Source organism: Saimiri boliviensis, chromosome 1 (genome assembly GCF_048565385.1).
Source record: "Saimiri boliviensis isolate mSaiBol1 chromosome 1, mSaiBol1.pri, whole genome shotgun sequence".
NCBI classification, from domain to species: Eukaryota; Metazoa; Chordata; class Mammalia; order Primates; family Cebidae; genus Saimiri; species Saimiri boliviensis.
This window is the reverse complement of record NC_133449.1, coordinates 243,242,614-243,269,484: the sequence shown is the minus strand read 5'-3', so window position 1 is coordinate 243,269,484 and position 26,871 is coordinate 243,242,614. Positions and strand designations below refer to the sequence as shown.

General features: G+C 34.7%; 1 protein-coding gene and 1 pseudogene across 6 annotated transcripts in view; both read left to right on the top strand.

Annotated features, from left to right (window-relative positions):
* RNF180 (ring finger protein 180) overlaps positions 1 to 26,871 on the top strand; it is a 237,554-nt gene that overhangs the window by 39,430 nt on the left and 171,253 nt on the right. For all 6 annotated transcript variants that reach the window (XM_074385564.1, XM_074385554.1, XM_074385549.1 and 3 more), the window contains 3 exons: positions 6,477 to 6,572; positions 7,947 to 8,906; positions 11,750 to 11,785. In XM_074385564.1, the coding sequence (XP_074241665.1) occupies positions 6,477 to 6,572; positions 7,947 to 8,906; positions 11,750 to 11,785 (1,092 nt within the window). The remainder of the gene's footprint in view (positions 1 to 6,476; positions 6,573 to 7,946; positions 8,907 to 11,749; positions 11,786 to 26,871) is intronic.
* On the top strand, positions 722 to 2,698 carry LOC141581127 (anillin pseudogene; annotated as a pseudogene).

The following is a 26,871-nucleotide window of genomic DNA, read 5'->3' as shown; positions in this document are numbered from 1 at the left end:
ACAACCTGAGTATTATGCTTTCAATAACTATATTAATTTAGGTATGATAGATGGTTCTGTTATTGCTTCGTGTGTGTTTTGTTTTCTCACTAAGGCTGTGCCCTTTTCAAATCAAGGACCATCTCTGATATTTCTCATAGTGGCAAGTACATAGTGGGCAATCAATTGCTTAGTTGATAGAAATATTTATGGGCCAATACATACTTGGTGACACAGAGTGTGTCCCTGCATTGGCTGACAGGAGTCTCTCAGTCATCTTCTCTTTGTGGTTGGACAGTAATTAATTCAAAAGTGTTGCATTTTGCACAAAATTCTCTGTTGGCTGGTTTTATCCGATGACTGGTACAATTAGCCAGTTTTATCATTCCTATGGGATTCTTTCGTTTCTCATCATCCAGATAAGTCCAACAAGATACACAGTTTCCAGAAAGAACACACCATCTTCGATGCCAGCCACCAAAACCAGTAACATCTTCAAATATGGTTAGAAAACCTCTTTCTTCAACACTGGAATTCACTTGACATTTTATTTTTAAATAAATCTGACCCTCCAAAGAAGATAAAAAGGGGACCTTGTCCAGACCAAACTTAGTATTTCCTACTGACAAGAGTCTCTCGGTCATCTGCTCTTTGTGGTAAGACAGTAATTCAAAGAAACAGAATGTCTGTCAATAAAGCAGGTGATTGTTCAGAAGGAAGATGTTACTTCAAAAGTGGATGAAAAAAAACAATACCTTTCCTTGTCAAGTTAATATTCAAACAGAAAATACAGGAACTCAATAATGAAATAAATATGCAAGAGACAGTGATTTATCCAGCTAACCAGGCTCTTAACTGCTGTGTTGATGAAAAGCATGAAAAAGGGTCCCTAGAAGAAGCTGAAGCTGAAAGACTTCTTCTAATTGCAACTGAAAAGAGAATGACAAATTGAATAAATTGAAGAACGACGGACCTCAGAGGAAGAATAAGGCTAGTCCAGTATCCCAAAGTGAATTTATCCCATCCAAAGGATCGGTTGCTTTGTCAGAAATCCACTTGCCTCTAAAAGCAGAGTTTGTCTGCAGTATGGTTCAGAAACCAGATGAAGCAAATTACTGTTACTTAATTATACTAAAAGCAGGAGCTGAAAATATGGTAGCCACACCATTAGCAAGCACTTCAAACTCTCCTAACGGTGATGCTCTGACATTCACTACTGCATTTACTCTGCAAGATGTATCCAATCACTTTGAAATAAATATTTCAAAGAGTACAAAAGAAAGATCCCTCAGGCCTTGAGAAGAAGAAAAAAAATCCAAGTCTAAGTCTGTTACTCCAAAGTGACTCCTCAACATCTATAACCACAAAACACATTCATTCTTCAATCATGGCCAGTCCAGAAGGTCTCAATGCTGTGCGAACCAGCAACTTCATCCTTGTCGGATCTTACACATTGTCATTCCTGAAAACTTATGTTTAATCTTATGTTAATATAATTAATTATGTTACAACAATTATAAATGTCTTAATTATAGTATAATCATATTAAAAGTTTGATATTCATAACTTAATATCAAAATAATTTAATATTTATAATATTGACCAGTTACATAGATATTAAATATTGGTTACTCATGTGTATATAAATTATTAGCTGTTTAAGTGGCAAAAAGGAAAAGTATAGGAAGCCATAAGAGTAGGATATAGATAGGGTGCTGGACCTAGCTGTAAGTCTTTTCTGAGGAAGTGACTTGTGTGGAGACATGATAAATAAGTGAGGACAGTACAGGTAGGAGAACATTCTAAGACTCAGGACCAGCATGTTCAAAGGCCATGTGGTGGATGCCCGGAACTAAAATAGACTGCCATGATTGGAGTTCAGAGATGAAAAGGGAGTTTGGCAAGATTTGAGAGTAGAAAGATGAATACTGTTCAAATCATGGTCTCATAAGTCAAATACCTTGATCTTCATCCTAGGAGCTGGGAAGTCTGTGGGAGAAAATAACATAGCTTTTGAATTTTAATATCATTTTGCTAATAGTGTGAAGAGTGAATTAGAAGGTACCAAGAATTGAGGCAGGGAGGCTGTTTGCTTTTAAGTGATGCTTTTCATCTTTTCATTTTTTTCAATTCATTGTGACCTTTTGATTATAAAAAGTTTTTATCCTTAAAGTACCTTCTCAAAGTACAAATTGACAAACCAGGCAGTCCGATAAAATTTTGGTTTCTTTGCATTTGTAACACTTTAGACATTTAATTAATAATGTTAATCTAAATGACATTTTTATTACATAATCTTTTCCCTGTGGTATTAGTTGCAGTAGTCAAGTAATACAGTTGGCTTACATTTAAAGAATTAGCTGAGGGAATGTTATTGCTTACACTGGAAATGCCAAAAGTTAAACATCTTCTAAAATATTGTGTAATAATATCAGTTTTTTACATGTAACTTGTTATACTTAATTAAAAATATTAAAGATCACATAATGATAGATTAAGGCATCACATTTGTAATTTTAAAATTAAATGATATTCTTCTGTATAGCAACTGAGAATATTCCCAACACTTAGAGAAAAAAATTAAAATAACAATACCTTGGCTCCCTCTGCTGCTTGAACAAATTATTTCATTTACAAACATAATTTTGTCAACATTTTTCTGACATCATTATTTGAAATTGCTATTCCTTTCTCCTCTTGTTCCTTCCTCCTCCCTCTGTGTGAGAAATTTTAGACATAAAGAAAATCTATCTAGTAATTTTTTTTTAATCCTAGTAAAATAGTTCTAATTTTCAGTCAAATTTTTCCCAAGGAAATAACTTGTTATGCTCATACTTTAAAGGCTTTAAATTCCTCAAATTGGGTTGCCTCCAGTTTCATCGTTCATCTTAAAATACATTCATCAAACTTGTTTTATAATTTATATATTCATGTGATTTTAAAAAATTAGCTGACTTTGAACTTAGAAGCAAACTTGGTACATCGTTTTTACTTGTGGAATCATATTAGAAACAAATATTACAAATAAAAAATATTTTTTCTAAGATTGTTGGTAAATACGGGTACTTGGCAGTTTCATTTATAATTGAGGTGTCTGTGTTTACCCTGGTCCATATGTAAAGTTTTCAGAAAATGAAACAATACTATAAATTCAACCAAGCTTTTTATGCTTTCCTACCTGTACCAATTGCTATAACTGATTTTCCTCTTTTTTTTTTTTTTTTTTTTGCTTGCAAGGGTTTTGATAAAACTATACTTTAAATTTTAGCTATTTAGAGAAAAAATATATGCTATTTTATATTAATTTTTCTCAAATGAAGGAGGTGGAGTTGAGGGGTACAAAAGCAGAATCAGCTGTGGAATTTTTTCTAAACCTATCTCTTCCTACATAAAATTATTTCTTAATTTAAAAATAAGATAGGCATCAGTTTTCATTTTATAAACTTAGAGAAAAATAGCAGTATCATGCCTTAAAACATACACAGGCTAAAGATGTAAGTAAATTTATTCCCCTAAGAACTATAGTATTTTATATGGCATAAGAGGCAGTATGGAAGCTTGGGATCTCTTGTTTCAATGTTCCTATCTGTAAGGCAGAAAAAATTCTTAAGACAGTGCCTGTGCATAGTAAGCACAGTGTAAATATTTGTTGTTTAGTGAAAATAAGAAAAATAAGTACATTATAAAACTTTCTTCTACCTACAACTGGTGACTCCAGTGTTTAATCTTATAGGAATATTCATGAAGCATTTTTGTAATTTATAGTGGATTGTGGTTTTGGTGTTATGATCAATGCTGCGTGATTAAATATGTTGATCAATTTGCATGGTTAAATGAAATAATGAAATGTACATAGTAAAATACATAGAACATAGTGAAATATTAATACATTAATACAGATAAAATATATATGTATACCTTTATACAACACAATCCCCGGCACATTAATAAGTATGTCTCTACTTTCTCTGTGTGGTCAACACTGTATTTAGTAATCACTCAATAAATATTGATAGGTTGAGTGCCATTAACTTATTTTGACATTGATAATCTACTTTTCTTTTTACCAGTGTAGAAATTTCCTCCCTCCCTCTGTCGCTCCCTCGCTTCTTTCCTTCCTGTATATGTAGACATAATGCTGAAATGTCAGAAAAAAATTCTGGATCTGAAAATGAAAAGATTACCTCATTTGTCAATTCCAGTTTGTATTCTCTACATGATCTTTTAAAAGTATTTATTAGAGTTATACTAATCTTCATAATTGTCAGCTCCTAATGAAAGGAGCTAGTGTGTCTGAGTATAGATGTTTCACAAAATCAATTCTATTTTTTCAAAAACTGTATCCATACCTTTATTTTGTTTCTGGGGCAAAATTGTTAGATAAAGCTATACTGTTCAGTTTTATTGAGTCACTTCCAGTATGTTTCCCAGGGTTCTTTAAAAAATTTGTATATGAGTGGGAGAGAAAAGCTGGTCATGACTGAACTGTTAATTGTAAATTAATTGCTGTTAGAATTTAGAAAAGGCAGGTGACAGAAGCACACAAAATCAAACACTAACAAAGATGTCTCTGGGTTTTTAGTGTATACGAAAAGTATAAGTAGGAATTTATTTATAGTCACTCTTAGATGTGGCCCAGGAGTATAAATTTTTAGTAAGTACCTCAACTTAGGTCTATGCTGGTGATTTAGGGACCACATTTTGTGAAATAGTCTTCTAAGGGGACTTTTCACAGAGTTCACGATCTTGATGCAAGTTCTTTTCTTCAATGCTAGTCAAAAGAGAACCTTGAACTTACCAAGGTTTTTCACTCTCCCAGACTCTGTAGAAATTGACATCCACAGATTTCTTAGAATAATTAAAGTTTGGAACCCCAGGATTATCAATGACTGAACATGCCAGAATTTCTCTTTTGAGGGGGAAGATCTGATAACATCTATTCATATTCATATTATGTTGTGAGTTTTTGAAAAAGGATTCTAGGGTGTTTGTTTTCATGCAGTTTGCTTGCTGCTGAACAGTGGAGACAGAATGTGACTTAAAGTTTCTCTTCTCTTGCTAAAATTGAAGATTTACTTCTCAAAAGACCTAGTATGTCATATGCTTATCCATATACAGACTTGCACTGAAGTATACCCCTTCCCACCCAGTTTATTAGATGAATTGGTAAACTTATTTAGAGGGCCAATCTCAAATGAAGTTTTAAAGATACCTTTCTCCTGGTATAGGGGATGTCACTGTTTCAGGACTAACAGTTTCATTTTGCCCACTGCGTAGTAACAGACCAATACACTGAGCAGGATTTGCAGCAGAGAAAGAATGTTATGATTGCAAGGTGTCCAGTGAGAAGATGGGAAGAGACCCTCAAATCTATTATCTCCCTAAGGAGTTCTGGGCTGGGGTTTTTTAAACGAGACCATGGAGAGTGAGGAGCTAGAAAACTGGGGTGGCTCATTGGTCGGGGAATGAGGGATGAAATCATCAGGATGTGAAAACTACATTCTTTGGTAAGTCAGCTTCAGGTGACATCCTTCATTCAGAGAATCTGGCATCAATGGGGTTTTTCAAACCAGCTGGTGTTAGTAGTTTCATTGGTATGCAGGACCTAGAGGACTATCTCAAACGGAAAACTTAGAGATTCATAATGTTAAAGTTGTTACCTATAGAGCAGTTAAGGGGAACTAGGGTCTGTGGGATTTGGGGCAATAGGCACCAGACAGCTGTAAGGAAGCAGGTCAGAGAGCCAGCTGACCTGGAGATTAATGCTGAATGTGCTACAAGCTTGGTTTATTTCTGTTTGTCCTCCACTTCCTCCGAGGTTACATTATAAAGTTTATAAGGACAGTTTTAGCATCTCTCGTGTAAGGGTGTTATGCCTACTTTATGGGAGGTTAGAAAACCCTTTCTAGGTTATTGACCTGCTTCAGGGGAAAAGGGCAGGGGGAAGGTCAGTGAGATCTTCCTGCTTCTGTTGTTTTTCAGTATGCCAAGGAGGCCTATTTTCGGGTAGTATATCCTGAATCCCATCATTCTGCTCCCCCGTCTTTCTGCGTATTCATCCAGCATCTTGATAGAGAATATAGTGACTTTATTCTGTTATTAGTAGAATTCAGATAGAATCAGAGATTTGGGGCTGGAGAAAGTTGACATGAAACGCACTATTTTGTCTCACATGTAGAAAAAGGCACTGGATTTGTTCATTCAGTAACTAAATGCTAAATTGTAAATTTCATTTACAATTATGAAAACATTGATGACCTCAGTAAGATGGAAGGACTTTGTCTTAAATCACAGGTAGTTATTTCCTGAAGAAATTTTTTAAAAATCTTTTTTGTGGGTTTTTTTTTTTTTTATTATGGGAGTTAGGAAAGGAGGGCAGTGTATATTTGCTTTCTAGCTAAAATTGAATTTGTATTTTTGAGTTTTACTTAAATATGAAACCTGTGAAATAAATTCTGAACTAGTAATTAGTAATATCATTTATTATTATTTAACAGGATAAACATGATTCAGTTGATGATCAAACTATTTGTCACGTGTGGCACATGAATACAGAAGCTCTTCCAGAATGGATAAACTGCCTAATCCAAAAAGTAAGTTCTTAGTTTCTGAGTAAAAGTAAGAATATATAACCTTCAGAATGTTTTTGTCCTCTTTTTAGAACTGTTTTTCTTAGATACATTGCTTGCCCAACCTCTTACTGCCCCTCACTCCCATTACCGCTCTTCACACTTCTTTTCTCACTTCTCTGCCTTATATACACATCTGTATTTTACATACACATGCACGCACACACACACACACATAATATATATTACTTTTACATATACAAAAGCATATATACATATGTATGACATAATATATATTATTGTACATACACCTATACATATTTACCTACATACACATACACTTATTTAACTTGTTACATTGCCTGGCTCCTAGCTTAGAATATAAGCACTGGGAAGTCAGGGACTTTTTTATTTTGTTCATTTGTATATCCTCAGCACCAAGAATAGGTCCTGTTGAATAAATGGAATATTCTGTATATGTTATTCATATCTATACATATACACATAAATGTACAAACATATAAAATAAATAGGGTAATTAATGACTCTCATCAGTATAATCAAAATGAAAATTCTACACTTGAAAGAATTTTTAATGAACTATAAGAACTTACATTGTATGTATAGTTATTTTTCACAATTCAAAACACCTGTCTTAGAAAATCATAAGTAATAGGACTTTGGAAATATATAATTAGATTTCTCCACTGCATAGCTTAATTTTTTGTTAAAAAAATAACATTTGATGGCTATCTCTTACATTCATTCTCACACTGTAACAGTTTTCTAGGAGAATGCCAGTACAGTACACTGTTTATAACTTAACAAAATATATTAGGACACTGCAGATATTTCACTATCTCAGTTGAAAAGATAATTTTAAGATCATTATTAATTTCCAATCTAAGCATAGAAAATGAACTGTCTGATGTATGCAGTCAGTATCTTTTGGTTGTATGTAAAAAGCCAGGAAGAGCTTTATTCTGTTGGTTGAGTAAAGTTCCCTCCCACAGTGCTTGGTATGCAAGAAGTGTATCAAAACAGACACTTTCCTGTGAGATTTTACTTGCAAATTAAGCTCTGTCCACTGATTTGCTTCCTGGTTCCATAGCATATTTTTCTTTAGTTCACACTGTATCTATATTCAACCTATTGTTTACGAGACTCCTTTAGAATTCTTAGGAATATTGTTTGGATTGGTATGATTTGCAATACATTATCATTTTAGAACTTTGGCGCTACTTATCTTTAGTTATTGGAAGGCTTGTTTCTCTTTGCTGTTCAGTCTACTAATCAGAAAACAGAAAGCTAGCCTTTTATGTGTCTGTCTTAAAAAAAAATTCTCTTTGGTTACTTTATAATGAAAGTATTGTCTTTATTTTTCTTTATTACCTGTAGGCCCAGTGGACAGTTGGAAAACTGAATTGCCCTTTCTGTGGGGCCCGTTTAGGGGGCTTTAATTTTGTCAGCACTCCAAAATGTTCTTGCGGCCAGCTTGCAGCTGTACATCTCTCTAAGAGCCGCACCGATTATCAGCCAGCACAGGCAGGCGGACTAATGAGACCATCACTGAAATACTTGTCACATCCTAGAGTTCAGTCAGGTTGTGACAAGGAAGCTCTTCTGACAGGTGGTAGCTCCAAAAACAGAAATCACAGGCTTTTAAACATGGCCCAAAATAATAATGACCCTGGAAGATTAACAGAAGCACTCTGCCTAGAGGTGCGATCAACATGTTTTGAGATGAAGAATGAAAAACTGCTCTCTAAAGCATCAGAACCAAAATACCAGCTTTTTGTTCCCCAGCTTGTGACTAGCAGATGCACTACAAGAGCTTTTCATAGAAAATCACATAGTTTGGATCTGAACATCAGTGAGAAACTGACTTTATTACCCACTTTATATGAAGTACATAGTAAGACTACTGCCTATTCCAGACTAAATGAAACACAGCCTATTGACCTTTCAGGCTTGCCTTTACAATCTGGTAAAAATAGCTGTTCCTTTCAGAATCCATCCAGTTTTGATCCTAATATGCTGCTGCAAAGATTTTCAGTGGCTCCCCATGAGACCCAGACACAAAGAGGAGGAGAATTTCAGTGTGGTCTAGAAGCTTCTTCAGTGTACTCTGACCATGCTAATACTAACAACCTGACTTTCCTGATGGACCTGCCCTCAGCTGGCAGGAGCATGCTGGAGGCCTCAGACCAAGAAGAACACCTCTCCCCTCTGGACTTCCTGAACCCAGTGAGTTTTTCACTGGGCAGCATTAATCAGAGACTCAATAAAAGAGAAAGGAGCAAGTTGAAGAATCTAAGACGGAAACAACGAAGGCGTGAAAGATGGCTTCAGAAGCAGGTAATATTTTTCAAAAGAGTTTACTAAAAAATCTATATTATAAATACTGGAGTTTGGGTAGTGGAGCTAACCTTCAACACCTCTATAACAAACACTTGGTTTTAATAATTCTTGAAATGCTATTTCTCTCTAAATGTACTCAATAATTATGCAGCCATATTATAATTGGTATGTATAACCCTGTCTATGCTTCATGCATGTTTAGAAAAAAAGCTCTTTTGTGCAATTTTTACCAATTCTGCTAGTATTTTAAAGGCATATTAATCTCTAAGTAATACTGGATTGTTTTACTATATTTTAAATGTATTACATGTTAGGATTGTTTTGCAGTGGTTTTATTTTGGGTTGAAAAAATGCTTTTTTTAAATTTTGGGTTGAAAAAATGTTTGTCTAAATTCAATCAGGTGCCAAAGTCATTCAGTTTTCATCCTGTTTATAATAGCTCAAATGGATATTTCAAGGAGCCTTAATTATGAGTTCACATGATCTCAATATGATTAACTATGCTAAATTGTGAAAATTATAAATAATGGTAATTTACCTTTATTGTAATTTTGTAGGAGACTATGCTTCTCTATGATTTGATCTACTTTAATACCCATAGTAATATGTTCCAGAGTAGGATGTATGAAGGAACTGAGGAGTAAATATTAGGTGCTATGGAAAGCAGTTAAAGCCAATGGTTAAGATGCTCATGAAAATTTAAAAGTTTGAACCAATATGTTTCTGAATAAACTTTTTTTTTACAAATTGCCTTTATTATTTGGTTATCATAATAGTGTTATTAATCAGTGTGTTGTATGTTAACAGAACTAAAATACAGAAAGCTGCAACTTGATAGTTTTTTTTTTTCTAAAGTAGTTAAGTAAACTCATGGCTTATGATTCTAGTTTTGATTCAAAAAAAATAAAATTACTGCATTAAATGCTTCAGATTGAGTGTTTTTTAATCTTTCAGTTATATGGTATAATTATTTTTATAGATTTTTTTTTATTTTTTTGCCTGGTTGCTATAATGCACTTTGATTTGTTTGCAAGTGATAGTGTAATGTGACATCAAAGTATATATTACAGAATGTAAAAAATGAATGTGCTTTAGCATCATTATAATACACTTCATAGTTTAACTTAACTGAAGCTGTAAAATTCAAAATTTTCATTGAGAAATTATACCTAGGTAAATTGGAGATGGTCAGATGTTAAGTGAATATTCAGAAAGAATATCTTCAAAATGATTAATGTAATGTGGAGGGCTCTAAAATAATTCTCTAGCAAATAGAAATGTAAAATAAGTATGGAAATTACACTTTGTACTGTAAATACGTGCAAATAACATCATTAGAATTTAAAAATGTGTTTAATTCTTAGGCTAGGTACTTTTGAAAACCTCAGCTACATTACTGATCACTTTCCATCATAGGAAAACTCTTTTACACAGTTTGGAGCAAAGCAGGTGCAAAGTTAATGTGGGTTTGTTTGTTTTTTGTATAGATGAAGTTGTTTTTATTCATTCACATGTATGTGATATAGCTTAGCTAACTGATCAGAATTAATGAGTCTTAGGCCTGTTGTCACAGGTCAGTGTAGGAAGTGACATGGCAGGATCCTTCTAGGTTTGATTGGTAGTGCAGAAGCTACAGGCAAACAAATACCCAGTGTTTATTTAGCACAGAAAATTTTAAATTGTACAGCAGCACAGAAATTTTGTGTTAGTGATAAAAGTATACATCATAGTTAGAACCAGAATAATTACAGTTTTTAAGTCTGTTTTGCTATTTCAAACAAAAAGACAAATCCTAGAAAGAATTAATATCTGAGATAAATTAATGGCATAGCTATGCAGCTCATTCCCTATTTAATAAAGATTAATTAATTCTGTAAACACTTATGAAATGCCTGTTTGGGATACTGTGCCTTTGAGTAATGACTTCAGTACAGATTGATCTTGCCCGTTTTGAAATGAGAATAAACATACAATATGTAAAGTAAAAGTTACTATTAATAATCATAGTTTTTTTATGTTTAAAATAATTGGTTAATATATCTGGATTTCTAATTTTCACTTTAGGTTTTTAATAAATGCTTGTAAACTAGATAGCTTTCAGTAATCTATACCATGATAGAAAGTATTAATGACAGTACAAAAAGTTATTTAAATATTTGAATCTTAGGGATGTAAATGAGATTGATATTGAAGCAGACATTACAGCCAATTTTCAGAGTTTTGTTTGGCAAAAGTTAATTGAGCATCTACTTTGGGGAAAAACATAACAATGAGCCACATTTAACCAGCAAACCTCTTTTTTATCTAGCATAGTCCTTTTGTTTTTCATTTTTATTTTTTAAATTATCATGCAATAAAATTCTCAGCATAACAGCTCTCTGACTTAAACACATGTAAAGGTCTATATAATGACCACTACAATGATATAGTAGTGAAAATATAGAATATTTTCCTAAAACTCCCTTGTGCTATATACCTTTATAATTATAGGCTTATCCCATCCCTATTTCCTGAAACCACTAATATGTTCTCCATTATTTGTCTTTTTGATAATGTAAAATATTAATATAATATTAAAATATAGAATCCTATAGTATACAACCTTGAGGCTGGCCTCTTTTACTCAGCAAAATTGCCTATGAGACTCATGAAAGTTGTTGCATATATTTATAGTTCTTTTTTATTGCTCAGTAGTATTCCATTGTATGAATGAACCACAGTTTATCCATTCCGCTGCTGAAGGACAAGTGGGTTGTTCCAGGTTATGGTAATTATGAGTAAAACTTTTACAGACATTCATGTGCATATTTCTGTGTGAACCTAATTTTTTATTTCTCTAGGGTAAATATCCAGGAGTGGGATTGCTGGATCATATGGTAAGTATATATTTACTTATATGAGAAATTGTCAAATTGTTTTCCAGAATGGCTGGACAATTTTGCATTCCAGGCAGCAGAGAGTTCCACTTACTGTGCATCTTTGAAAGCAAGCACTAGTATTCTTAATATTTTAAGATTTTAGTCATTCAAATATGTAGACAGTTGTATCACATTATGATTTTAATTTGCTTTTCCTTAAAGATGCTAAACATATATACTCATTTTTCGTTTGTGTATATTCTTTAGTTAAGTGTCTTCAAATCTTTTGGGCCAGGTGTGGCAGCTCATGCCTATAATCCCAGCACTTTGAGAGGCAAAGATGGGAGGATTGCTTGATTCAGGGGTTCAAGACCAGCCTGGGCAACATAGCAAGACCTTACCTCTACAAAGAAATAATAATTTTTTAAAAATTAGCTAGCTCAGCATGGTAGTGTGTGCCTATAGTCCTAGCTAGTTGGGAGGCTGAGGTGAGAGGTTTGCTTGAGCCCACAGGACCAAGGCTACAGTGAGCTTTGATCACACCAGTCCACTCCAGCCACTCCAACATGTTTCAAAAAATACAGAAACAAACCCTTTGCTTACTTTTTAATTGGGTTATTTTCTTCCTGTTGAGAGTTCTTTATATATTTTGGATACAAGTCTTTCATTGGATATGTGATTTGTAAATGTTTTCTCTCAGTCTGCTGCTTTTCTTTTTAGTCTCTTCATTTTTTTCCTGTAGAGCCAACCTGTTTAATTTTTATGATGTCCAATTTCTCAAAAGTTTTAATAGATCGTGCTTTTGTTGTTATATCTAAGAAGTCTGCCTCATTCTAGGTTACAAAGATTTTCTCATATGGTTTTTTGCAAAAGGGTTTATAATTTTAAGTTTGACCTTGAGAATTAGGATCCATTTTAAATTAATTTTTAATAAGTTGTGAAGTTTAAGCTAAGGGGTATATTATTTTAAATAGAGATGCTCAATTGTTTCAGCACCAGTTGTTGAAAACAGTGTCCTTCCTTCAATTGAAATGTGTTTGTAGGCTTGTCAAAAATCAGTTGTCTGAAAATGAATGGGTGTATTTCTGGACTCTGTTCTGTACAGTTCATCTTTAATCTTTTACTTTTGTTAGTACTCCCTTTTTTCTGTGACTTTATTATTCTTTTTCAAAATTGGTTTAGCTGTTTTAATTTTTTGACTTTCCATATAAAACAAAGTCAATCTGTTTATATTTCTAAAACATCCATGTTGAGATTTTGATTGGAATTATATTGAAGCTATAGATAAACTTGGGGAAAATTGAAATCTTTACTATGTTGACTCTCGTAGTAACATGAACATAGTATGTCTTTCTCTTTATTTAAGTCTTTAATTTCTTCCATCAGTATTTTGCAGTTTAGAACCTGTGCATGTTTAGTTAGATTTATACCTAAGTATTTTTCTTTTGAGAGGAGTTATTGTTATTTTAAAAATCTGTGACTTAACATTTGTACATTGCTAATGTTTAAAAACACTATTTTTGTTTTGACTTAGTATCTTGTTATTGAGTATATGTTCTTGACATCTCTTGTCAGATTTATTTCTAAATATTCTTTTTAACGCTGTTGCTAAGTGCTAATGTTTTATTAAATTTCAGTTTACAATTCTTCATTATAGTAAAATGCTGAATGGAAGTGTTGAGAGCAGAAATCCTTGTCTTTTTCCTGGTATTAGCAGAAAACCATTTATTAACTAGTAAATATAATGTTAGTTGTATGGTTTTTGTAGGTACTCTTTTTCAGGTTGAGGAAATTTTCTTCTGTTTCTGGTTTGCTGATAGTATTCTCATGTATGGATGTTGAATTTTGTAGAATGCTTTTTCTGTATGAGTTGATATGATCATGTGTTTTCAGTATCAATAATAATTCACTATCAAATACGGAGACAGTCTTGCATTCCCATCATAAACTCCACTTTGTTATGCTATATTATTCTTTCTGTGTATTACTAGATGCTATTTGCTAATCATTTCTGAGGAATATTTATGCCTCTGTTGATGAAGAATATTAGTCTGAAATTGTCTCTAATTTTGTAATATCTTTGTCTGGTTTAGGTACCAGGGTAATGATGGCCTTATGAAATGAGTTAGTTGTCTCTTTTTTATTTTCTGGAAAATATTGAGGATAATGTTTTTTTTTCTTTTCTGAGATGGAGTTTCACTGTGTCACCAGGCTGGAGTGCAGTGGTACGATTTTGGCTTACTGCAACCTCCATCTCCTGGTTCCAAGCGATTCTCCTGCCTCAGCCTCCCAAGTAGCTGGGACAACAGGTGTGTGCCACCACGCCCAGCTAATTTTTTAATTTTTATTTTTAGTAGAGATGGGGTTTCACCATGTTGACCATGATGGTCTTGATCTCCTGACCTCTTGATCTGCCTGCTTCAGCCTCCCAAAGTGCTGGGATTACAGGCGTGAGCCACTGTGCCCGGCTGAGGATAACATTTTTTTACTTACATGTTTCTTAGTGAAATTACCTGAGCCTGGAGATTTCTTTGTTGAAAGATATTTAAATATGAATGCAGTTTCTATAAGAATTATAGGACCATCCAGGTTATCTACATCATATAGAGTAAATTTCGATGTTGTTTTTGAAGACTTATATACGTTGTCAAAATTACATGTGTAACATTGTTCATAGTATTTCTTATTTCTTATTATTTGAATATCTGTTGGGTCTATAATAACTTCTTTTCAATAGTGATAATGATAGCTTCTCTCCTTATTTTTAGTCTTGCTAGAGGTTTATCAAGTTTATTGATATTTTCAAGGGAACAGTTTTAAGTTTCTGTTTTTATTGTTTTTAAAATTGTTTTACTGTTTTCAAAATTCATTTATACTTATATATATTTACATATTTCTTCTTTTTATTTGCTTCCTTTGCTTTGAATTCATTTGTCCTCCTTTTATAATATTTTTATAATAGAAACTTACTGATTTGAGGTTTTTTTCTCACCTAATCATTTAATGCTATAAATTTCCTTTACTACACTAGCTGTGTACTATAAATTTTATTATGTGGCATTTTTATTTTAATGCAGTTAAAACTTTTTCTAGTTTCTTTTGAAACTTCATTTGGTCCATCTAGGTTATCTAAGTTATTAGTGTGATCAGTAAATGGCCAATATATCAGCATTTTGAGGAAATTAATAAAAAATTTAATCCTAGGGCAAAACATTTTTTTCTCTGAATCGAGTGAAAATAAAGCTACCATTAGTATAGCTGCATAGTATTTCTTAATATTTCTAAATAATTCTTTTTATGCAGCATTTTATTCTACTGTATTGGCATTTCTTACCTTCGGGCCTATTTAATATGAATAAAAGAAAACGTCTCTTTAAGGCCACAGGAAGCTGTTATGAAAGGAGGGAGTTTGCCTTATGTGTCTGTAAACTATTGTACTTGAAAATTTAAAATAATTGACCATATATCATGGTTTGTAATAAATCACTGAGTCATCTACAGTAATTCTGTTACATTATTTTCAGTGAGCTAAATGAATAAAATGACTTGTATTATTAAAAGGGTGTGATTTAGGCACTGGGGATAATAGAAGCCCACAAATTATATTAAAGACCTGCTTATTCGGTTTTATCTAGCAAAGACATATCTTCCACAAAGAAACTAAATTCATTTTCATGGATCTGCATATAGATATCATTTTGAAATTTTACAGTTTTTAAAAGAGCCCATTTAATATTTCATTTCTTAAAATCTTACACAAATCATACTCCAAATATTTATTTGTCTATGCAGTAGAATTATAATAGTAATCCAAATATTGAAGAATTATTCCCCATTCTTTTCCTCAAGCAGAAAATTAATGGTTATTGAAATGAAAGCTTCAGTAATGAAAATGTGACAATTTTGAGCATGTAATACACATTTTTCATGGCTTTGTTAAACATAGAAAATCACGAAATAGTCACTTAGTAAAGAAGACAGTTAAGAGATTGAAAGAACATCATGACCTTTAGTCATATATTGAAGTAGTTCAGTATTTATTGCTCACTCTACTTTGTGCTAAATTATTATTTCAGTATAAGTTTATTACTCTCTTCATTTTGTGAATGCAAAAATATCTAGGGCATGCTCAACAAGTTAATAATTCTAATTTGTTTCTATCTTCTAGGAAGTCATCTTCTAGTAGAATAATAAGATATAAATGTGCAGTCAAGTTAATAAAACAAAGTATCTTAATTATTTATTTCTGCTAACATAGAGGTAAATGAGTAGGTGTGGAACAAATAACATATGATTGATAATGCCTTTACCTGAAGTAATTATATAGATCTGAATTTTCTGATGCTTAGCACAGTACTTTGTATGTAATAGATGCTCAAGTATTTTTAAATAGTCTTTTTTATTTGAGGATAGTTTTAGATTTATAGAAAATATGTGAAGGTAGTCCAGGGAGTTTCCAAATGCTCCACACATAGTCTCTTGGTTTGTTAATATCTTACATTAGTGTGATACATTTGTCACAATTTAAAACCAATATAAATACATTATGATTAATATTTATACTTTATTCAGATTGCTTTAGTTTTTACCTAATGTTCTTTTCTTCGTTGTTTCATAATCTCATCTAGGATACTACATAACAATTAGTTGTCATGTATCATTGTCATGTCAATTTCTTAGACTTTCTCTGTTTTTGATGACCTTGACAGTTTTGAGGAGTACTGGTTAGGTATTTTGTAAAAATCCCCTCAACTGAGATTTGCCTGATGCTTTCTCCATGATTAAACTGGGCTTATCAGTTGTGTCATGGGTTCCCAAAACTACTCCTGTGTTCGATGATTCACTAAGAGGACTCATAGTACTAAGCATCAAGTCATACTTTCAGCTATGTTTTGTTACAACGAAAGGATACAAACCAACATCAGCAAAGGGAAGGCGTGCATGGGTGAAATCTGTAGGAAACCAGGCACAAGCTTCCTCTAAGAGTTCTCACCCCATGTAGTTACACAGAGTGTGCTAAATTCCCCCCAACAGTAAGTTCTGACAACAGGTGTGAAATGCTGTGCACTAGGAAGGTTTTTACTGGGAGCTGGTCATATAGGTACCTTCTGTCTGGCACATACCAAAATTCCAGACTTTAAGAAGGAAAACAGATGTTCAGTATAAATCGTATTGTAGTTTAGGCACAGTGAGATGCTCTTGTCAATTAGGATGATGGGAGCTCTCCCAAAATTGAAGTTTCTGGATGACAGACAAAGACCAGCCTTGTAAGTTAAAACAAATCTGCTATATTTTCTCTTCTGTTCACAAGGGTTTCAAGAAGAAGACTACAGAGATAAAATGCCATTCTTTATTAGTAGAATACATGCTATCAACATCAGTTATCACTGTTGATGTTAACTTGGGAATGTTTTGTAACAGAGAGGAAAACTAATTGTCACACTTACATATCCATATTAGTTTTCTATTGCTACCATAACAAATCACTATAAACATATGTTAAAATAACACAGTTTTATCAACTTAATCGTTCTGGAGGTCACAAGTTGGAAAATGGGCCTTGTTGGGCTAATTTCAGTATGTCGACAGGGCAGTATTCCTTCTGGAGGCTCTATGATAGAATCTTTTCCTTCCATTTTCCAGCTTCTGGAGTCTGCCCTCTAACATTTTCTTGAGTATTTTCAGAAATGCCATATCATAGAGAATTTTAATTTTGGACAACAGTTTACTTAATATGGGATTGCTTTGGCCAGGACCTTGAGATGCAACTGAGAATTCTAGTCACAAAGGAGCAAGCATGATTGGCTTATAAGATTATTCTTCAGGTGGTCTGGGCTGGGCTGTGTTTGTGTGTGTGTGTGTGTGTGTGTGTGTGTGTGTGTGAGTGTGTGTGTGCACGTGTATATTTATATCCTAAGTTATTCCAATATGTATCCAGGGTCGAAAACTAGTGAAAGGAAGAGAGGTCAACAAAAAGGAATTAAAAGAGGTTTAGACTTGAGTTGATAGAGTCCTTAACAGCAGCAAAGAGAATTCTGATGGGTGTTATAGAGGTAAAGACAGCTGACTTCATTGGTTGCCAGGCCAAGAATGGTATATAAAGAACCATACTGGGAGAGAGAAAAAATTTTGATCTTATGCTGTCCAATACCTAATATAGGTCCCTGCACATGGTAAAATGGTATAAATATTTATGTCCAAGTAATGTTTAGTTCATTCATATAGTTTTCTTTCCCTGGTATTGAGAGAATGAGAATTTTGCTTATAAGCAAAGGGGAAAGAGAGAATGTTAGGTAGAAGTTGTAGTGGTGAGATGACAGCAGGTTAATATTTAGTGAGCTTTACAGTACGCTAGGTACAGTGGGAGGCATTTTACTTTTATTACTTGATTTACATGAGCTATTAGGTCACTGGAGAATAGGAAAGGTCTGAGAAAGGAGCACTGACCGCCTCAGGAACTCGGGGGAAATGTCAGTTGGCAGGTAGGAGAACAGAAAAGATGCATGCATGCTGTCTTTCCCAAGTGCTATGGTTTGAATATGTCACCTCCAAAATTCATATGTTGCCTATGAATATGTCACCTCCAAAATTCATATGTTGCCTAGAGATGGGGCTTTAAAAGCTGATTAGGCCTGCGCACCCTTCCTCATTAATGGAAGTAAAGCCCTTATAAAGCAGGCTGTATGCACCTTTCAGCTAGCTTGCTGTCTTGCACTTCCACCTTCTGCATTGTGATGATGCAGCAAGAAGGCCCTCACCACGCCGAAATTTGGTCCCTTGATCTTGGGCTGCCAGCCTCCCAAACTGTATGAATAAATAAATTTTTTGTTTTAATAAATTACCCAGTATGTTACTAGCGACCAAAAGGAATAAGATGCTAAGTTTTCTGTAAAGCCAGCTTGTTTGGGGAAAAAAACCAGAATCATCAATGAGCTAGTCTCAGAGAAGTAACACACACAGAAAACTGGAACTAACCATGTTGGTCTGAGCTTAGTGCCAACTGTGTTTGATGAATAGAACTAGGTGATGCCTTCAGTTCTTTTGGCCTTATGCATAGGAAAGACTCTTTTCATTCTACATCTGCACATTTTGCTTTATTTACCACATCAGACAAGATATACACTGCCAACCCGTTTTTCTCTCTCATTGTTCCATGTCTGCCCTCACCCATTTTTAAAACCACAGTCACTTGCTGGCAGTCCTTCCTTGTCCTGTTTAAACCTCCTTAAAACTTGTCCCACATGGAAGTGCGAATCTCATCTACTCTTCTGACATGTGGAGATCTCACAATATCAGCTTCCATGTGCCCCCAAACTGGGAAGGTACCTGGAATCTTCTCCTTGGCTCAGCATACCAACTGTAATTATCACCTAGAATTCATTTTTACAAAGTAATATATTAAAGTTAATTTTAAATATTAGAAGCAATATAGTAGTGTCGGAGTGCTGAAAACTGAAAAATATATTTAAGTATCAATCATTAAAAGGCCAAATTTGGCCAGGCATGGTGGCTCTTGCCTGAAATCCTAGCCTTTGGGAGACTAATGCAAGAGGACTGCTTGAGCGCAGGAGTTCAAAGCCAGCTAGAACAACATAGTGAGGCCCCCATCTCTACAAAAAATATGTACTTAACCAGGCATTGTTGTGCAAGCCTGTAGCCCCAGCTACTGGAGAGGATGAGGTGGGAGGATAGCTTGAGCCCAGGAGGTTGAGGCTGCAGTGAGCCATGATGGTACCACTGCACCCCATCCTGGATGACAGAACAATACCCTGTCTCAAAAATAAAAGAAAATGCCAAATTTAAGAGAATCGTTGTCTATGAAGGGGAAGGAGAATGTAATCTGGAATGCTACTATGTTTTCTTTCTTAAGCTGGGCAGTATTATCGCAGATGTTGTCTTCTGTTCTATTTTATGTCTCTAATATTTTGTAAAACATAAAAAAATCATTAAAAACATAAAAAAATCATTAAAAAGTCATATTACCCTAATATTATACCCTTTTTATTCATGACTTTGCTGCAAAATCTTAGATTACTTACCTTTGTTCTCCTTTTCATAAAGCTAGAGGGAAAATGTCCAACAGATCATATAGCCATGTATTATTTATCTAAGAGGCCCAGTTTCACAGCAGTGCTTTTTAAATAATCTATCAGAATCAAAATTGAATAATCATGACCAAAACTTTCTATTATCATTTTTTTTTTTTCTTGGAGATAAGGTCTCACTTTGTCACCCAGGTTAGAATTCAGTGGTGTGATCTCAGCTCACAGTAACTTCTGCCTTCTTTGCTCAAGGGATCCTCCCACCTCTGCCCCCCAAGTAGGTGGGACTGTAGGCACACACCACTAAGCCCAACTAAGTTATTTTGTATTTTTTGTAGAGATGCAGTCTCATTATATTGCCCAGGCCGGTCTGGAATTCCTGGACTTAAGCGACTCATCCACCTCAGCCTCCCAAAGTGCTGTTATTATAGGTGTGAGATGCTGCAGCTTTCCTAAAACTTTCTCCTAAAAAGTAATTACATATCTGTGCTGTCCTGGAATATGGTATTTAACTCTTAAATTCTGAGACCAAGCCCTGCTGCAGATTCGTCAGGCCAGGTGAAAGGGCCAGGTAGTTGCAGCTGATGATGTAAATATTTTTGTACAGTAAATAAATAAATGTTTAAAAGAAGGAGTGAGTGACTGCTTTAAGTGGAGATTAATGGCTTGACTGGAAGGTAGGGTGGGAAAAGACTTGGAAATGATTCTGCATTTCCCCAGTAATTCCTCCTGAATTGGTCTGCTCAAGGTAGAGTATACACCTGGAGTCCTGGACTGTCCCACCCTTGCCCTTGCATGCTTCCCTGAGTGCTGTCCATGCTGCCAGGCAGGGCCACTGTGCTCTTTCTCTCAGTCATGGGTCATGGGGAGATGAGAGCAAGTGTTTATACTCAGCTTCTGAAGAAGAAACCAGTTAATCAGTCTTTAAACATTAATTCGTTGTTGTTTTGCTACCTAAGAAATTCGATGTAGAAAATGTGGAAATAAGAAAAAGCATAAGGGAAGTAGGTAAGCTGCTATCCAGAGGTAATCACCATTAACATTTTGATGAATAGTCTTTTGATTTTCATATAAGCACACATTTATCTCCCAACATCTCCCTCACCCACAAGGGCTTTGGGAGTGGCAAACTAAAATACTGCTCCTAAAAAGTTTGTTGGTGGCAAGTTTTACTGATTCTTTTCGGCTTACAAAGGTAAGTTTGGAAGAGAAAAAAAAAAACAGACCTCTGATTTGGGCCTAGATGGAAAAGTATTAAGGCCCCTGACTTTCTTGGGGGAGTAATTAAGATGTCTTATATATTGGTTCCCAATCTTGAAAATTTAAAAAAAAAAATCCCTTTTGAATTATAAAACAAAATAAATTCTTGCCACCACCCTAAACTGAGGGCATTCTCCTCTTACCCCACCAAGCTCCTGAGTGCCATGAGAGGTCTTAAAGGGCCAGGCGCAGTGGCTCATACCAAAAAAAAAAAAAAAAAAAAAAAAAAAAAAAAAAAAATTCTGTGCTTTTGTGACTCTTTGAAGTACTAGTTTATAAAGGTGAAATGGATCATCTTGTTTTTCAACACTAGAGGGCACCAAATTCCCTCCTAGAGTAAAACAATCAAAATAATGTTTTCCATCTAAGAATTTCATGTACTGGGACAGAATATGGCTTGGTATATTTTACTCTTTTGATAACCAAAAATAAGAGATTTTGTGCTTTGTGAGAAATGATTTCGAGAATCATAGTAAGGCCTTCTCTTGCTGTGAATCTGTCTGTAGCTAAGAATCTGTCAATGCTGTTGCTAAACTGCTTTTCAGGGACATTTATTGTATGTTTATCTAGAGGGAATAAAACAGGTACTCTGGGTTAATGCTTGGGATAATTTATTTTTAAGGGTTAGGGTTACACACATCATCTATTCTGGTTTTACGTTTCATGTAGCTTGTGCAGTTTTCTGAAAGTAGGCATCTCCCCTAAATTCAGGATAAAATCAGTAGCAAGTGTTGTGCTTCAGTGTGGATTGGAGTGCTGGTAGAGTAGAGTGAAATGATGTTAGCTAATAGGTTACAGTGAACCATTTATATACATTGAAATTTAGCAGAGTTTTCTTGATTTGACAAATTATCCTTTTATTTTTCATTAAAAGTGATTGGAACAACGTCATACCAGTCAATGACTTCTTCTCAGTAATTACACCTTTTTTTATACTATTAAAACATTTAAAGATATTTTTGCATTGTACATTAAATTGTTTCTGGTTGCTGAATTTTTCCCCCTCTATCCCTCTATCTGTAGCCACTATTGATAGTCTGTTTAGGTTATTGCCTAATCAGTAGGAAATACAAATGAGGCAACTTCTATAAAGCAGCAGCATAATCCAGTGGAATAAATGCCAAGCATTTATTTTAAGGAAATGAAGGTACTAGCACCCTCTGTGTACTTTGGTAGTGTGGTCATTTGCTCTTACCACTGTCACAAATTACCACAAATTAAGTTGTTTAAAACACACAGATTTATTATAGTTTTGTAGGTAAGAAGTCGGAAATGGTTCGCTTCAGACTAAAATCAAAGTGTTAGCAGGATTGCATTCCTTTTTGCAGGCTCCACGGGGGGAGAGTCTGTTTTCTTGCCTTTTCTAGCATCTAGAGTCTGTCTGAACCTTGGCTCATGCACGACTTCCATCTTCAAAGCCAGCAGTAGCTGCTTGAGTGTTTCTCATGATGTCATCTTTTTGTTTCTGACTCTTCTGTCTTCTTTTTCCTCATTTAAGGACCCTGTCATTACATTGGACTTACCTACTTCATCCATGATAATCTTCTTATTTTAATGTCACCTGCTTAGGAGTCTTAATTCCATTTGCAATCTTAATTCCCCACTGCCATCTAACATAATATATTCACAGGTTTGAGAGATTAGGATGTGAGCCCCTTTGAGGGGAGGGAGTAAAGTATTATTCTGCTTATCACAGATGGTTTTGGTGGATTCTTGAGTCAGGCCAATCTTGAAAGAGAAGAGGTTGCTACTACTTAACAGGTCTTGACAGCTTCTAGAAAAATTAGTGTTTTCTCTCACCTTCTTTGGAATTTCCACATTACTCACTACTCTAGTTTTTCCTGGGATTCTGAAAGTGAGTATGTGTTCTAGGAGGTATAATTGATTAATTATGTATTCAACATTAGTATAATAATTTGACAGAAATGATCATATTAGTCCATTGGGTCTTATCTGAGTAGGATAAAGGGCAATTAAGTTTTGATGGCAGAGTTGGGTCAAGAAAAGGTAAAAGGCACAAGGCATTGTTTGAAAAGGTTTAGTGGGCTCTGAAAAGAAAAAGCCGCATAAAAGCAAGTTCTGCTTAGGTAAAAGGTATGGCACTAAAGATAATATTGTCCTACCTCGCAGTGTTGCCTGGAGCCAGGATTCTGAGTGAAGAAACATTAGATAATAAATCACATCTTCCTGGTACATAAATAACATCCAAGTAACACAAAGGTATGCCAAGACCTTCAGACTGCTAGGGTCCATTCCAGACCATAGAAATAATGACAGTCACAGACCAGAGATGTATTAATGACAAAGACAATGGATTTCATTTGGGATGCCTGTATATGTGAAGTTTTTGCACTTATTAATGAGCCAAGTGCCCTGAAAATCCAGTTTTCCTCATGTTATTTGAAATAAACTATGTTATGTGTACGAGACACTCTTAATTTCTCCTCAAATGGTGTAAATTTAATGTAAAATAGATGCCATACACTTGCTGAGTTTGATAAGGAAGGGTTGTGCTCTCTTTCAGTCAGTTAACTAGTTATATAGGTCTCAAATCATTATGTGAAATATTGAAGCTAGAAGTTTGAGTTAGCCTTTAAGCCAGTCAGGAATAGGGGAATAGTATGTATTGTGACATTTTTAAGATTCTCTTCTTACTCAGAAGCTAATTACTGGATTTTGCTCTACCAGCAAGCTCTGGAGAATTCTGTGTCATCTCCTTGATGCAGTGCTGTCGTCTCACCGAGATTAGGTGAATGTGTTTATGATCGGGGTTATGGAAGATAGAAAGCAATGTTCCAGAGCAAAAAGCCTTTGCAGCCACTACAGATATGTATGAGTCAAAGATTAATGCTCATCTCAGCACACTTGAAATTATAGGAGCATGTCCCTTTAAGTGACCAGTCTTTGTGTTAGGATATTTTTCTTTTTAATAACACTTAGATTTTATTAAAGTTCAGGACTACACAATTGAGAAGTCAAACATCTTTGACTGCTTGGTTGGCACCTAATAGTAATTGTTGTGAAAGCAAGTGCCAGAAGTTTCCTATCTATTGGATAGTAATAAATACTGAGAATGTAATGGTTTTACCTTTATAAGGGTCCCAGAGCATAGGGGTTTATATTTGTAGCCTTTTGGTAGAGCTTTACTTTAGGAACATATTTAAGGAAGAGACGGATATTTTAAACTCTTTGGATTGGCTTCTTTATGCCTTAAAGAAACGTGCAGTGCAGTGGTTCTCAAATGTTCATCTGTTAACCAGCTGCATCAGAATCACTAGGGGAGTTTTTTACAATTTTTGCAGACATTCTAAGTGTTATGAATCTGGGATAGGCCCCAGACAGGTTTCTGTTTGTTTGTTTGATTTGAGGCTGGAATGCAGTGGTGTGATCATAGCTCACTGCAGCCTTGAACTCCTGGATTCAAGTGACCAAACAATTTGTAAAAGCACCCTGGTTAATCCAAGTGTGCAGCCAGACTTGGTAACTCTTACATGTTTATTCTAAAGTCAGCTTGAGTTAAAGTTTAGGAGAGTATTTTCTCCTTAGTGTTGTTAGACCACATCTGTCAAAAGTCGTTAAGATTGATATTGATGAATGAAACTGAATAAACCTTCTTAAATAGTATGCCACCTCTAAAGGATTGACTTCAAAAATATTTTTACTTGGAAGTCAAAGAATGGTAATAATAATGATAATAGCAGTACTAACAAAAACAATAAACATTTTCATAATATCTACTGTGTGCCGGGCACTGCTCCAATACCTTTAGATCAATGTTCATAGAAACCTGTAAGGTACTTACTTTATTATTGCTGTTTTACAGATGGAAATTAGCTATTTTGTCTGGGATCACCAAACTAGTAAGTGGTGAAGCTTGAAATTAAACCCTGGCCATGAGGTTTAAGAAGCTGTCCTCTTAACTAGTGTGCTCCATCCTCTACTTTTCATTTTATCTCATGATTTCATTATGCTGTGGAGGTCCATAATGAGAAGCAACATAGTTAAGTTGGTTTAAGCCATGGGCTTTTTGGGTAGACATTGCACAGCACTGGCAAGGGAATCATTTAGGTTAATTAATTACCCTTTCTGGGGCTTAGGTAAAATAAAATGTATATTACGTATCACATTGTTGGTAAAACTAAATTTAAAAATGTTTACAAAATGTTGAACACACAGATCTTACATAAGTACTCAATCATTGGTAGCTATAGTTATTATATTATTATAAGTTTTAAAGCATTAGACAGTCAAGAAGCCTAAAAAATGAAAAATTATTGGCAAACAGGACTGTCTAGAATGCACTGGCAGGTTAGATTTCAGAAGTTATAGGGCTGTATAGCAAATACAACAGCCAAGATAAATAATTTTTAAGGAAGCCAGAAATGAAAGAAATTAAAAATTAATATAATAACAAATCAATAATAATTACCATTGAGAAACTTAATTACAGATGACAAAAAGGAACAGCTTTTGCTTATGGACTATTACATACATTCTTTCTTAATTATCCTGAGAATTGTGTACAAGCCTCTGAGAAGAAACTTTAGACCAATGTGTATTGAGTAATATATGACAAAACCTGTGAAGGAAACTGGTAGGATTGGGAGTTGAAAGAAAACAAAAATTTGTCTGCTGTGCCCATTCTTTTATTCCGTTACTTCCCTAGTAAACTTGCTTTCACTTACTCTGTCGACTTGCCCTGAATTCTTTATTGCGTGAGGTCCATTTTAAAAAAAAAGAAAAAGAAAAAGAAAAATTAAATAACCTTTTGAAGATTGCAGAGTCACAGAATGTTAGAACTGGAGAGGAACACTGTGCCTGTCTCTTCTTCACCACCACTAGAGTTGAGACTCACTTCCCTAAATAATTTCCTAGCATTCCAGATGAATGCCCTGATCTGTTTCAGAAAACTTATCATCCCACATGGCTTGTAATTGGAAAGAGGCAGTATAGTATATTGGAAGAGAATTAGAAGTGTCAGTAGTTTGAGATTGGAGTCCTAACTCCCCTGGTAATTTAGCTATATGCTCTTGTGCAACATGCTTAATTCAGCTGGCTTGGTTTCTTCTCTGTGCTTACTACCTTGTCCACAGAAACTAAGAAATAAATCTCATTTGTTATTATATTAGCAAGAATTTTTTTTTCTGTTAATTAAAGACTAATTAAAGTTTACTGGCCAAGTGTGGTGGCTCACGCCTGTAATCCCAGCACTTTGGTAGGCTTAGGTGGGCAGATCACTTGATGTCAGGAGTTTAAGACTAGCCTGGCCAACTTGGTGAAACCCTGTCTCTAATAAAAAAAAAAATGCAAAAATTAGCCAGATGTGGTGGCTTGTGCCTGTAGTCCCAGCTACTCGGGAGGCTGAGGCAGGAGATTTGCTTTAACCTGGGAGGTGGAGGTTGCAGTGAGCCAAGATGGTGCCACTGCACTCCAGCCTGTGTGACACAGTGAGACTTCATCTCAAAAATAAATGAATAAAGTTTACTAACATGGTCAGTGACAATACTATGACTGTAGACTTTCTAATTCATAATCTTATGTGGTTGGGCTTTCCAATTGGCAGTTACCCCTTCTTATTTAACCTTAATTCTACATGACATTTTTGTTTAAGGTATTCCTTTAAAGGTCTATGCCATAATGTTAAGCAACAAAGCAAGGGGCAGGTACGGTGGCTTACACTTGTAATCCCAGGACTTTGGGAAGCCAGGACAGGAGGACTGCTTTATCTCAGGAGTTTGAGACCAGCCCTGACAACATTGCCAGACCCAGTCTCTACAAAAAACAAAAATAAAAAAAATTAGC